The 14,054-nt window shown below is 51.2% G+C and overlaps 1 protein-coding gene across 1 annotated transcript in view; it reads left to right on the plus strand.

Moving 5' to 3' along the window:
- Positions 1-14,054, plus strand: part of LARGE1 (LARGE xylosyl- and glucuronyltransferase 1) — a 619,553-nt gene that overhangs the window by 468,997 nt on the left and 136,502 nt on the right. The window contains exon 7 of the mRNA XM_004700723.2: positions 12,054-12,158. Coding sequence (XP_004700780.2) covers positions 12,054-12,158 — 105 coding nt within the window. The remainder of the gene's footprint in view (positions 1-12,053; positions 12,159-14,054) is intronic.

Consider the following 14,054-nt stretch of genomic DNA (forward strand, 5'->3'; position numbering starts at 1 on the left):
GGTGTCTGTTCTGTTGGCAGTCCATGGTACCTTCGGTATTCCTAGCCTGCGCCATAGTTCAAACACATGGATTCTCTTTAGGTCATCCGTAGTTAATGTCCACCTTTATCCTGTACCTGAAGGGGGTAGGGAGTGGGAGCATACTGGTTAACCTCTCAAGGTAGACCAGGAGCTGCCCATGAAGAGTGATGATTAGCTTCCTGTGCACGGTTCTCACAGGCTTTGGGGTGGAGCCTGTCCCTCGGTGTGTTAGTCCGCGTTGTCTAGAGAACAAACCCAGTGACATTCATATCTAAATGAGAAGAAGCTTTCTTTCAACAAGTATTGCTATATCAAGAAGGCAGCCCAGCCCAGTCCAACTCAAGACCGCAAGTCTGATGCCAGTGTCGAAGGCCCTCTTCAGCGCAGGTAGCTGTAGACAGGTGAAATAGCTGGAAAAGTAAAGCGCGAAGCAGGGCGATCACAGGCCAGTGGGTGCATGCTAGGTCAGTGGCAGCCTGGTAGTGCACTGACAGACCTCGGGGTCTGTGGCAGAGTCCCAGTCAACAGGAAGGGGAAGAGACAGAGAGGCAGTTCCCAGAGTCCCTCACTCGCAGACAAAAGGCCACACCCCCAAGGAGGTGTCATCAAGCTGTGACTCCACCCCTAGCCAAGTGTGTCTAGTTGACCTAAAGTGATCCAGCGCTCACCCTCGGGGATCCCTGTCCCGCTGGGAGAAAAGAACAGGAAGGGACGGAGCCTCCTCAGGTCTGAGGAGGGAGAGAAGAGAGGAGGTCCAGGAAGGGGGCAAGAAAGGAACGTTGAGAGGGAGCGGACAGCCCAGAGAACATCACAGAAAGTAAAGGCAGCAGCAGGAGAGGCCACCGTGAGCCCGGGGCCAACTGCTGCGGCGTCCAGTCCATGCGGCAGAGGCAACCAGTGGAGCACACCGGCACAGACCTGATGGGCTCTTGTCAAGAACAAGGGACGCTCACACGGATAACAGCCACTGCAAAGACCCCATAGGCCGCAGAAGGGCCAGGAAGTTTAGGGTAGTGGCGGACGACCAGGTGAGAATGAGCCCCCTCCTAAAAGAAGGTCCTGAGTGCCCTAGAATTCTACCACGTGGAAACGGCGGGACTGGTGTGTGTTCTGCCACGCACATTGTCAACAGCAAAAATCAATCATTTTTGAAACAGTGGAAGAAAAAGCTTAGACATCACGGACACGGGCCACGCCGAAAGGGAGGAAGGGAAACAAATGGCTTCCCGTGAGTGGGTGCCGTGAGCCAGACACTCGGCCTGTTTTATTGTATTTTATTTTTAACTGCCCAGGGACTCTTGGCAGTACAGACTAGGTTGTCTTCTCTCTCTCTTCTAATTCACCCCCAGGGCTGCCAGAGCTAAGTGCCACAAACCGGGTGCTTCCCACCACGGAGATGTCTTGGTTTTCAGCTCTGGGGTCTAGGGTGTTGGCAGAGCTGAGCTCTCGGAGGGCCATCTGGGAGGAGCTTCTGGAAGCCCCAGACTTCCGATGGCCATCCTCACAGCAGTCTCTACCACTGTGTTGGCCGACCCACCCCCTGCCTCTCCTCCTACTTTTTATAAGGCCACCAGCCAAATTGAATTAGGGCTCACCCGACCGCAGGAACTCTGTGCTGCTCACTTTCAAGGTCAGCAGTTTGAAACCACCAGCTACTCCGTGGTAGAAAAATGAGGCTTTCTGTTCCCTTAAAGAGTTAGAGGAACTCAAAGGGGGCAGGTATACCCAGTCGTATGAGTCGGCCTTAAATTGGTGAGTGAGTGAGCCCCCCACACCATGACCTCATGGAACCACTGACATCTGTAGAAACCCTGTGTCCCCACAAAGTCACTTTGCCCCATCCTGGGGAGTAGCATTTCCACTTAGCTCTTAAGGGGACACAGTGATAGCCCACGCTAGAGAAGGAGGCTTGGAGAAGTTCTGCATAGTCTGTGGATCCATGCAGGAGTGGGCTGGATGGGCTCTAGGGCCTTGTTTAGCTTGATGTTGAGGCCCCTTGATTTTCCTGTTTATCAGGCTCCCCTCCCTCCTACCTGATGGACCAAACAGGTTGGCAAGCGGGGGGGGGCATCCTCAGTCTCGCCCCGTCACCCTTACCTCCTGAGCACCCTTGCCTTACCTGCTTTGAGCCCAGAGCTGGAGGCACAAGGAAGCGTTCCCAGCCAGGAACCATCCATCTGCTGGCTGGCGACTCCAGCACCAGGGCCCCAGCAGAACAGCAAGCTTGTTCGCTCTTGTCTGGCTGTTAGCAGTGATGTATGAATAAGCAAAGAAGACAGCTTCATTTTCATAAGTTAACTTGCGCCTGGAGTAGGAAGGCGGAGAGCAGCGCACTTAATCATAACCACAGGGCCAGCGCGGAAGACAATGAGGAAGCCTTTTCCCCTAGTCACGGTGGTTTATGGCAGAAACTCCTCGGGAGACGGCCTGCAGAATGCTGAGCTGCACGTAGGGGCAGCCCTGCCATCTCCGCAAGAGGTTTCCCCCTGGGCTTCACCTCTTCATGGGATGCCAGTCCAGGGCTGGGCTAGCATCACTGAGAGTAAAGCTTTAGTCTTTGACCTCTGGAGACCAGGATCTGAGGGCCACCTGGGCGGCCAGTGAGCTGAGATCAGCAGAACGGAGCACGACCTGTCTCCTGCACGCTGTCACCAGGGAGCAGCGTGCTGTTTGGGGATTTGGAGGCATGTGGGGTGGGGGGAGGCAGGGACTGCAAGGCAGAAATGATCCTGGGAGATGACCCTAGATGGAGATTAAGGAGACATCACCCTCTTCCCGGCAGAATCCATGTTTCCCTGCCCCCTCAGGGTTTCTGTCATGGCAAGTATCAGGCCAGTTCACAATTGTTCTTTCAGCAGCCCTTCCCACTGCCCCTTGGGCGAGGACTGTGTTTGATGTATCTTTGATTCTTTAGGTTCTGTGTGGTGTCTCAGCTGAAGAAGGGAGCTGGGGTGGGGGTGGGGGGTGGGGGTGGGGAGCAGTGGGTTACAGGTTAGCCTGCTCACCACAGGTCAGCAGTTCGAAACCACCCATCACACCATGAGAGAAAGAGGAGGTTTTCTATTCCTGTCCAGGTTTACAGCCTCTGAAACTCACAGGGGCAGTTCTAACCTGCCCTGTAGGGTTGCTATAGGTCAGAATCGACTCGATGGCAGTGAGAGTTATTTTGGTTTTGTTTGTTTCTCTCCTACAGCAAACCCTCAGTATAAAACTGCACCAAGTGGCCCAAAGGACAGTCCAGCTATGGAACACAGGCAAGGGTGGGGCCTGGGCACCTAGGCAGACAGGACAGAATCTAAACCCCCTGCTGTCAAGTCAGCTCCTCCACACAAGGGCCCTGTGACGTCAGAGTAGAATGGTGCGCCATGGGTTTCCGGTGGCGGTGATTTTGAAGTAGATCGCTGGGCCTTTCTTCCAAGTTGCCTCTAAGTAGACTAGAACTTCCAACCTTTCAGTTAGCAGCTGAGCGCATTATCGGTTTGCTCCATCCAAGGGCCCGATATAGGGCCAGGGAATTCTGGGTGTAATGATAATAGCAAATGCCTACAAACAGCGGCACTGTTTTGGGTCCTGTTCATGGTAATATTTGAATAAGTAAAGGGCACAGCTTCCTTTCCACCAATTAACTTGTATGTAGAGGAGAAGAAACAAAAGCAACACAACACACTCATTTACTTGTGAGGCACGTATGATTGCTTCAATTCCAGTTTTCCAAATGAAGAAACAAGCCCAGCAAGTTTAAGGTTACACAGCCAGTAAGTGGAGGCATTGGGATTTGAACCCCCAGCAGCCTGGCTCTGGCTTACATTTCTTGCACTGTTTTCTGCACTCAGGAAGGGCAGCACAGGCTGCCGCTGTGGTCAGCTGGCTCTCAGCTAGACTCAGGGACCAGAGAAGTTGGTTGTGGCCACGCGGGAAACTTGCTCCCAATTGAGGTAGGAACTGAGCTCCCAGACACCCATCAACAATTATGTGGAGGAGGCTGCAAATTATGAGCGCCCCTACCCCCAAGCCATGATTTATATTCTGAATAGCTGGAGGAGGAGAGAATTTAAGTCCTCTCCTCTATTCCACCGACGAAGAGCTGGTGGTGCGCAGGCAGCACAGCTCCATATTTTACTGACAGCGGTCAAGTTGGAGCACTTGTGCACCTACACTGGGTATTTCCATTCCCCAAACCCGGAGCTAGGTCTGCCCACCTGCTCACCTTCACCGGAAGTACTAGGCAACATCACCCTCCTGGGCAGGGCTCTGGTGATCGAAGCTCCAGGAAGAAGGGACACAGAGTGGGCCTGAGCTACACGTATCGTATGGTAGTTAGAAAATGTCATGTCAACTTGAAGTGTAGGGGTGGAGTCCAGCCTGTCAGTCAGGTCGCAGCTCGATGACCTCATTTGGAGGTGTCACAGAGATAAATGGTTCTCTGGAGGTGGGCCTCTCTCTCTCTCAGTGTCACCTTCCTGCTAGCAAGCCACTTGCTGGAGACCCGCACTAGTCCTGGAAATTTGTCCACCGCCGTTGGATCCTCAAGACTTTGCACCCACCGGCCTGTGATCTTCCTGCATTTTGCATCATTGCTTGTGGTTGTGTGAGTCTGAAGAGGGATTTATGGACTAGTATCAGATTTATGGACTTCATTTGGCCTGGGCTGGGATGTTTTCTTGATATCCAATTACTCCTTGATATAAATCTCTTTGGTATACATCTATGACTGTCACTGAATTTGTTTCTCTTGTCAACCCCGCCTAACACACACTGGGTTCTCTTTGAAACTGTGCAGGCAGATAAGCCCTTCCACCTCCATGCAGAAAAGAAAGGTTTAGCTCAGAAACCAGAGCACTGCCTCCTTCTAGAAACCAGAAAAGTGGGTGGGGTGGGCGGGGGAACCGCGATTCCCCATCACTAGCAAATAACTTGTAGGTTAAGAACCTAAACTTTCAACTAAACCCACAAGTGATAAAGCAGATGGATTAGAAACAATGTCCTAGAATGGCCTCCTTGAGCTAGGGACCCCCAGAAACACCCACATGATGCCGTCCTCTCTTTCAGAAGCTTAGAGGAGAGTGAAAAATAAGCATCACTCATATTGTACTTAATGTGCTTCACAAGTTCCCAGGCAGGGGGTATGCAAGTGATTAACTTGCTCATCTGTTCATTGCAAGGTTGGGGGTTCGAGTCTACTCCGAGGCACCCCCAGAAGAAAGGCCTGGAGCTCTACTTCCAAAAAGCCAACCTATTTGAAAAGCCTTGACATGGAATCCATTCTGACTGTTAGTAACACTTTAGGATGGGGTAGAACTGCCCTCGTGGGTTTCTGAGACTGTAACTCTTTATAGGAGTAAAAAGCCTCACCATTCTCCTGAAGAGAGGCTGGTGATCTCGAACCATGGACCTTGTGGGTAGCAGCCAAATGTGTAATCACTACACCACCAGGGCTCCGATTGAAAACCCTATGTAGTACAGTAATGGCCCTGACACACGTGGGGTCATCATGAGTAGAATTGATGGCATGTCAACTGAGTTGGTTGGTTGGTTGGTTGTTTGTTTGGTTGGTTGGTTGGTTGGTTGGTTGGTTGGTTTAAAGATGGTTCAGCCCCTAGTGTGAACACCTTCCATGTAGGTGGTCATTGATATATCAGGACAGTCACAGCAATAGGAAACTGAGACAGAGAGAGCTTCTGTCATGTTCTCAGGGCTGCTCAGCTGGAAAGTGTAGAGCCAGGAATGGGGACCAGATGGCTCTGGCTCCAGTCTACACTCTCTACCTCCAGCCTACGTGGCCACAGCTGGCTCCCAGTCCACAAGGCACAGGCCTCCATGAGGAGCAGCCAGCTGGGGACTGTCCTCAGGGGGCTCACAAACCCAGTGCTGATGAGAGACAACGAGCAAAATCATTCCCACTTAACAAATATTTGAATCAATATAGCAGCTACGAATCCATGTTTAAAAGAAAAATGATATCTTACCTACTGCCTGGGAGTTGATCCTGAGTCTTAGTGACCCTACATGCAGTTTCCAAGCCTGTAACTCTTTACAGGAGCAAGCAACCGCATCTTTCCTCCAACGATATCTTCGTTTGTTTTTGCTCCAACCAGGGCTCTAAAAATGATTCTGACTCACAGAGACCCAACTTCCAGCCGAATGAAAGACCTCCTCCTCCAGCACCATCCTCACAAGTGTTCTGATGTGTTAGCCTCTCGTTACAGCCTCTGTGTCCATCCAGCTTGTGGAGGGCTGCCTGTTTTGCTGCCCCTCCACTGTACCAACATCATGTCCTTCTCCAGGGACGGGTCTCTCCTGACAACATGTGCAAAGTATATGAGATGACTTTGGCCATCCTTGCCTCTAAGGAGCACTCCGGCTGGACTTCTTCTAAGGCAGGCCAATCTGTCCATTCAGCAGTCCACAGTGCTTTCAATAGTCTTCCCAAGCACCACAATTCAAATGCACCGATCCTTTGGTTTTCCTTATTCAGTGTCCAACTTTCACATGCCTAGGAGATAATGGAAAATATCATGGCTTGGGTCGGGCACGCCTTCGTCCGCAAAGTGTAACATCCGTGCTTTTCCAAACTCTAAAGGAATCTTGTGCCGCGGATGGACATTGAGAAAAGAAGGTTTGCATACCAACGGAATCTTCGTGGGTAACAAGACGTAAGTTGGGATCGCATGTCTTGCAGGAACCTCTCAAAGGATCCCTTCTTTGAAGAGTAAGACCTCTAGGGCCACGAATGTCCCATAAAAGAGAGATGGATCTGCCTTGTAAGAAGTACAGCCAGGAGCTCCCTAGACATGAGGATGACTCAGAGGCATCAGCAGGAGAGAGCAGTGCCTGGAGAAGGCCATCCTGCTGGTACAGGAGCAAGGCAGTGACCAAGAGGAAGACCCCAGGCCAGATGGATGGACCCAGGGGCTGCCTCGCTGGGCTCCAACATGAGAGCAATTGTGAGGGTGATGCAGCACCAGGCCGTGGTTCGTTCAGTTGTACAGACGGTTGCTATGAGTTGGAACCAACTTGATGGCACCTAACATCAGCAACAACAACAAGTGTGTTTCCGATACTACATCCTGACCCTTTGACGAGAGTGGAGTTTGGCCTCGGGGTGATCTAAATTATAATAATTGGAAAGGTTGCCCCCTCCTGCGCCATCCCCAGGACTGTAGGGTTTCTTTGGGTGCAGTGTTGTGGCCACTCTGTTGGTTCATCTCATGGGAGGAGGGGTCCCTCATTTACATGAGCCCTCCACTGCACATGCAGTCCTTCTTCAGTGATTGGTCTTTCCTGAGAACTTGTCAAAACAAGTGGAGCAGAGTCTTGTCGGCCTCAATTCGAAGAACCTTCGTAGCGCGGTTGATGTAAAGACGGGGTGCTGCCACCCCATCCTCGATGCCCCTCCCCCCAATAGATGATAAGGCAGACGCCTGGGTCCTCAAAGCATGGAGTGGAAGAATGTGTTGGTATTGGCAAATGGGAAGATGCTGAAATGTTAGGCAGCATCAGAAATTGGAGACACTCACCTTAGTGGCAGTTGGACCAGTGGCCCCAGCTGATGTCCCTTGATGGAGCAGACATTGACAGAGCACTCGGTGTGTTTCAGATACGACCTCTCCATGCCCACTGACTGATGTGAGCGATGAATGTTTACAGGGAGGCGTGTGGGTGTGCCTGCATATCACTCACTTTGCCCTTGAAAGGATGGGTTCCAGCCAACTGTGAAAGCCCCGGTAGTGAGGGAGGGCTAAGGAGAAACATCCATTTGACATGGGAGCATGATGAAGTGGGCATTCGGTTAGGGGTGGAGGGACATTCATGGGTGGATTCATGCTTGAGATGAGCCTGAGAGGATGACGGGAAGTGGAGGGGACCTCCGCCCATCTGTCAGCTTGTCATATGGTGGTAGCTCACCACATGTTGCTAGGATGCTAGAAGCTATATGTGGTGGATATATAATCGTTTATCAATTGGAGGATTAAGAGTGTAGGGGTGGAGTCTAGCTTGTCAATGAGATCATAGCCAATGAGGCCTCTGTGTGGGCATGGCCTTCTCCTGAGAGTTCTGGGGAATCTGGGACTTCCTCCTTGGAGGCAGGAGACACTTCTCTCTCTCTGCTCACCCCCTGGAAGACATTGCAGTTGCCAAGACACATGGACCCACCCTGATACAGAGACCCCTGCCCACGCTGAGATGCTTACAATGCCACTGGATCCAAAGACTTTCTATCCACTGGCCTGTGATTGTTCTGCATTCAGCGTCATTGCCTGTGCTTCGGGAGTCTGAAGAGGACTTTACAGATTGGCATTGGACATATGGGGCTAATATCAGACTTATGGACTTGATCTGGACTGAACTGGGATGTTTTCTTAATGTTCAATTGCTCTTGTATATAAATCTCCTTCTTATACACATAAGGGTTTCTACGGATTTGTTTCACTAGTCTACCCAGACTAACACATTTTACTACTGATATTTCAAATACCAGCAGCGAGTCACCCATGTGTCCAGCAGAGCTTCCGTACAAAGAGACTCTGGAGATAGGCCTGGTCAGCCACCTCCAAAGCGTAGCTCCTGAAAACCTTATGGGTGACCACGGAATGTTGTCCATCAGAAGGGACCAGCACTAAAGGAAGGTACCATGTTTGGTGGAGAGGGCCAGTGAGGCATGGGAGGCCTTTGGTGAGATGGGCTGGCCCCACAGCCACCATCAGGACGGAAAGGTGCCGGTTATTGTGAGGCTGATGAGGGACTGGGCAGCGTGTCCTCCCGCACTGCTCGGGGCTCCTTAAGTTAGAATGGACTTGCTGATAGCAAACAGCACGGCAAGCCCTGTCTGGAGGGCTTTACAAGCAAGCCACACACACACACACACACACACACACACACACACACACACACACACACGACAGCCTAAGCAGTACACCAACATGCATTACAATCTGCTGCCAAGAGAGAAGTATGGCTCCTAGAGATGAATCTGAAGATAGAAAGGAATGGGCACCCAGGATGCCAGCATACGGAGTTGGACTGCCAGGAAACTGAGAATGAGTTTACTGGAAACTCAGAGGTCAACCCTCATCCAAATAACTGAAGAGACCCTAGTCATGGGATCCTTGGCTTGGTGGGGGGTGACCAGTGGTGCTGCCAGCCAACAAGTCAGCAATTTCAATCCACCGGCCACTCTACGGTACAAAGAAGTGGAGTCTCTTCCTGTCAAGGTTTACAGTCTCGAAACCCCAAGGGAGAGTTCGACATAATCCTTTAGGGCTGCCACCCCCTGGCAGTCAGTTGGCCCCAATCCAGTGAAAGAACAGCACCGTGTTGTCCGTTGTGAGCACAGGGCACAGGCTTACCAACCTGGAGTCATTCATTCACGGTTGTTCTGAACCAACCCCAAGGCCAACTCCCCACTGTCACGTTGACACTGACTCAGAACAACCCGGGAGGAGCAGGGCTGCTCTTTGGGGCTTCTGAGACTGTAAGTTCTTTAGGGGAACAGACTGCCTCACCTTTTCCCCAGGTAGCTGCCGGTGACCTTGAACCACAGACCTCTCGGTAAGCAGCCCCCATGCTCAAGCCACGCCTTTGCAGGGCTCCTTTGATTGAGAACCAGTTCCTCTGACCCCACGCTGCCCTTGCGTCACACCAGTGTCCCAGCAAGGCTCCTCGTGCCAGGACGAGGCACACAGCATTCTCACTTGGGGCCTCAGACCTCTCGGGTCTCATTGTTTTGCGTGAATGTCCCAAAGCCCCGCTTGTTGTCCAGGGATTGATTGACTCTTGTGCTTCCTGAATTGGTGATGTGGTTTTCTCCGCAATTCTACAAGTTTGGGATGGGAACATATACAATGATAAAGTGGGTGGTAGTATTTTTCCCATGCCTCTAATTTATGTATGTGTGCTGGGGTGATGATTTAGATAGGAGCTCAATAAATTGATCAAATAAATTACACCAAACCCACACACCATCATTTCAGGGAGCTGTCAGCTCACCAAGGAGGTCCTATATCACCCAGCGTGGTGTGCCAGGAGCACTGTGCTTTCCCAACATGCTGCTGGGCTTTCATTCAGCCGGAAAGGTCTTTATTTCTCAGCTTGGCCAACAATGACAGGATTTTCATTCCCGACAGGTAGGGCTCCTTTGCGGAAAACCAAGTCCAGCCTGCCGCCATCAGGTAGATTCTGACTCATAGTGAGTGACCTTATTGGACAGAGTTGAGCGGTCCCTTTGGGTTTCTGAAACTTTAAATCATTATGGGAGAAGAAAGCCTCATCTTCCTCCCTCAGAGTAGGCAGTGGGTTCGAACTGCTGACTCTGTGGTTAGCCACCCAGTGGAGAACCCATGATGCCATCAGGGTTCCTTCACTGGGGAAGATCGTTGATCATTCACAAGCCGCTTGACCTGCAATGAGTTCTATAAACACTCTGGCTCTTAGATTTCCTTGGGATAAAATGTGGATTCTGATTTCCTACCTGTCAAGTTTGTTGGGAAAGTCGGCATAAGAGCTTGAGCTCATGGGAAGGGCCAGTGTTAGATACCGACTCCATTGGATGTGATCCAGGTCCTGCCTCTGAAGGCAGTGGTGGCCCACTGCTCCTCTACCATGGTCACCAGCTGCCTGTCGGTGGAGACTCACCTCACGTGTTGCTGTGAAACTAAACACATTTCAGTACAGCTTCCAGATGAAGATGGACCAGGAGAGGAAGTCTACTTCGGCAAATCACAACAGTCTGGTCCCATGATGGGAATGGCAAAGGGCCAGGTAGTGTTCTGTTCCACTGCACATGAGTCCGGGCGCACCTGGCCACGCGGGGACAACACCAACAGCTTGGCTCCATCACTAGCTGTGCACACCACTGGGTCCTTTGGGAGGTTCCGTTTCCTAAGCTGGTGAGATGGTGTTGAAGATCATTAATTCCAGGATGCTGCTTCCTACAAGTGGCAGCATGGTGTTAGCTAATGGAAGCCGGTTGGATCCAGCACCCTCTTCGGAAGACCCAGGGCCTTATTCCTACCCACATCCCAGCTCTCTGACCTAAGAGATTGTCTAGGAAACAGCTTCACCTAAACACATGAAGGTGTTCAAGAGGCTGAGGCCACCACCCAAGCAGAAGTTGAGCACCAGGGGCAGAGAAGTAATGGCCCCCCGAGAGGACGTTCCTCCAGAAAGGCTGCCTTTCAGCACCAGTTTTGTTTTGTTTTGAATGATGCTACGTTGACATGATATTTCTTGACATATGATGAATATATCTTAGAAGCAGTTGAGAGCAAAAATACTATGTCAAGGTAGTCCCAGGGTGCTTCCTTTTAATGCTCTGTTTTCATCAAACAAGGGGGAACTTCTTCCTCTCTGATACGAAAAATTCAGCTCCGTTTCAGCCTCCAAAGTCCATCAGTTAATATACAATGGAAAAACTGTCCTGGGATTGGAATACTTCAAGGATACTCTATTAGTCATTAAGTATATGTTACCTGAGTTAGAGGATAGATGGATGGATGGATGGATGGATGGATGGATGGATGGATGGATGGATGGATGGATGGATTGGTTGGTTTGGAATCTGGTTGTCTCACAGATGATCTATTCTTCCAAATCATAAAACCAGACTCATTGCCATTAAGTCGGTGCTGACTCATAGCGACCCCCTGTGGGTTTTTGAGACTATAACTGTTTGCAAAAGTAGAAAGCCCAAGGAGTTTGTCCAAGAAGCTGCTGGTAGTTTTGAACTGCTGACCATTCGATTACAGCCCAGTGCATAAACACTATACCATCAGGGCCCCTTGGACATGTTATTTACTCTGGGCCTCTATTTTTTTCCCCATGAAATGGGAATCATCATAATGGCTGTATACTGACAAGAATTCAGTATGTTCCTACCAGTTAAGTCATTAGGTCAAGACCTGGACGCTAATAAAAACGACCAACAAATGTAAGCTATTGTCATGAGCATTTGCCAGTATTCTATCTTCTGTTAAGTACTCCCTCATCAAAAGAGTCCCCTCCTCCTCTGACACCTGCATTCTCTGTGTTTGTAGGTCAGCAGGTCCTGGGCTTGGTGGAGAACCAGAGCGATTGGTACCTTGGAAATCTATGGAAGAATCATCGTCCTTGGCCTGCCCTTGGACGGGGCTATAACACAGGTAAGCCAGCGGGGTGGCAGAGGGTGGGAACTCAGAAATGCTGAAGTAAGGGCATAAAACGTCTTCCACCGCACAGGCAGAAGACCTGGTTGCCCAATGTTGCTGATGGGCAGAGGGTTGCCAGTCCACTTTCCCATTCCCTGCTGGTGTAGCAAGAGCTGACTGTTGGCAGTCTGGGACACCTCTGCTGACCTGCAGGCCTGGATCCTGCTGGCCGTCGTTATCAGTATTGATCCATAGGCGCCTTAGATTCATCAGTCTAGACGTCAGGTCATTCTGCAGTGACCCATCACGCTGACATTTCTTAACACGACAGAAATGTATTTTCTCTCTCATACTGAGGTCAGCAGGGACTTGTGCTCCCTGTGGGTACCGGGGATCATCTTAGTGCACAGCCCCAAGGTGCAGGGAGGAGAAGTAGCAGGTCTCATTCTTGCCACTGTTAGTCGCCACCCGGTCCAGTCCCTGCCTCTTGGTGAACCATCTAGAAGCAGGCCAGAGCAATTTGACCTAGAGGTTCTCAAAGCCTAATTTTTCAGAAGGGCATGTTCAGTCCTTTTTTCCTAGTCTGTCTTAGCTTCGCTGAAAACCATTTAGCCTCATAGCAATATACAAGCCTCCACCAACAGACCCATGATGCGTTGGGTGGGAATCAAACCAGGTCTCCTACCTGAAAGATGAGATTCTTCCAACAAACTGCCATCACTCCCCACAGGTATCCTACTGGCTCGGACAGTTTGCACTTGGAAGTGACACCATGCCTGTGTTTATGGACCTGCTTACACAGGGAAGGGGCCGAACGGAAGGCCACCCGTGTCCAGGAAAAGAAAAGGCAGGGGTTTTGGTCATCAGCATTTAGGAGGTCCTAGCCCTCAGTACCATGTGTCTAAGTCAAACCCATCCTTCTAACTTCTCCTGCTGGCCTGGTGTCTGTCTCTACATAGTGTCATTCTCTCGGGGTTCCTTTGTTCAACATCCTTCTGCCGAGAGCCCACTGTGCTGGTGTGGAATTCAGCAGCGACAAGCCAGGCAGAGCCCAGGGCCCCACGGAACCCAGTGAGAAGCCAGACAGAGCCTGTCTCCCTCTTGGTCGGTCCGTGCCAGTGTCTGTCTTTCAAATGGCTCTGGGATCTCTGCCTCGCCCTCCTTCACGGCTGCCATCTCGGTGGGCTGCTCTCAGAGGACACGATGCCTCATCTCTGTCAGCACTCAGTCTTGGACCTTAAGGAACTCTAGAATGGGCCAGGTCAGGAAGGGCTGGGACCAGGATTGGGCCAGGTGTCGGGATGGTGCCATCTGAAAGGGGCTGGAGAACTCCTGTCCTACCAAAAACTCATGCCATCGGGTCAATTCCGACTCACAGGGACTCTATTAGGACAGCGTCGAACTACCCATGTGGGTTTCTGAGCCTGTGACTTTGTATGAGAGTTAAAAGTCTTGTCTTACTCCCGTGGTGCGGCCGGTGGTTTGCAACTGCTAACATAACCCCACTATGCCACAGGGTGACAACAATGACTTGCCCTCTCCCTGCCCCTCGCAGCTTGGGGCCAAGTGTGTGGAGTCAGGGGGCCTGCTCTGAAGGGCAGGAAGTGCATGGCCTGGCTGTAGCGGCAAGTGAGATTTGTGCAGTCTGAGAGCTGAGGGTCAGACTCCCCACTGAGGGTAAACGCCAGGGCTGAAGAGGCCAAAGGAAAATTGGTTAGTGCTGAGCTTTCCAGAAGTGGGGGTTCAGAAGTGGGCACAGAGGGGGAGTCAAAGCTGGAGGAGGACAGGAAGGAAAGTTCAGGGTCATATGCTAAGCAGCCAGAGATGGCAAGCAGGAGCCCTACATGGGGTAGGGGACCGTCTTTCATTGACTCTGGCCAGAAGCATCTGGGTATGCCTCCTGTCTGCATC

Source organism: Echinops telfairi, unplaced genomic scaffold (assembly GCF_000313985.2).
Source record: "Echinops telfairi isolate 266 unplaced genomic scaffold, ASM31398v2 ScPeMD7_2;HRSCAF=8, whole genome shotgun sequence".
NCBI classification, from domain to species: domain Eukaryota; kingdom Metazoa; phylum Chordata; class Mammalia; order Afrosoricida; family Tenrecidae; genus Echinops; species Echinops telfairi.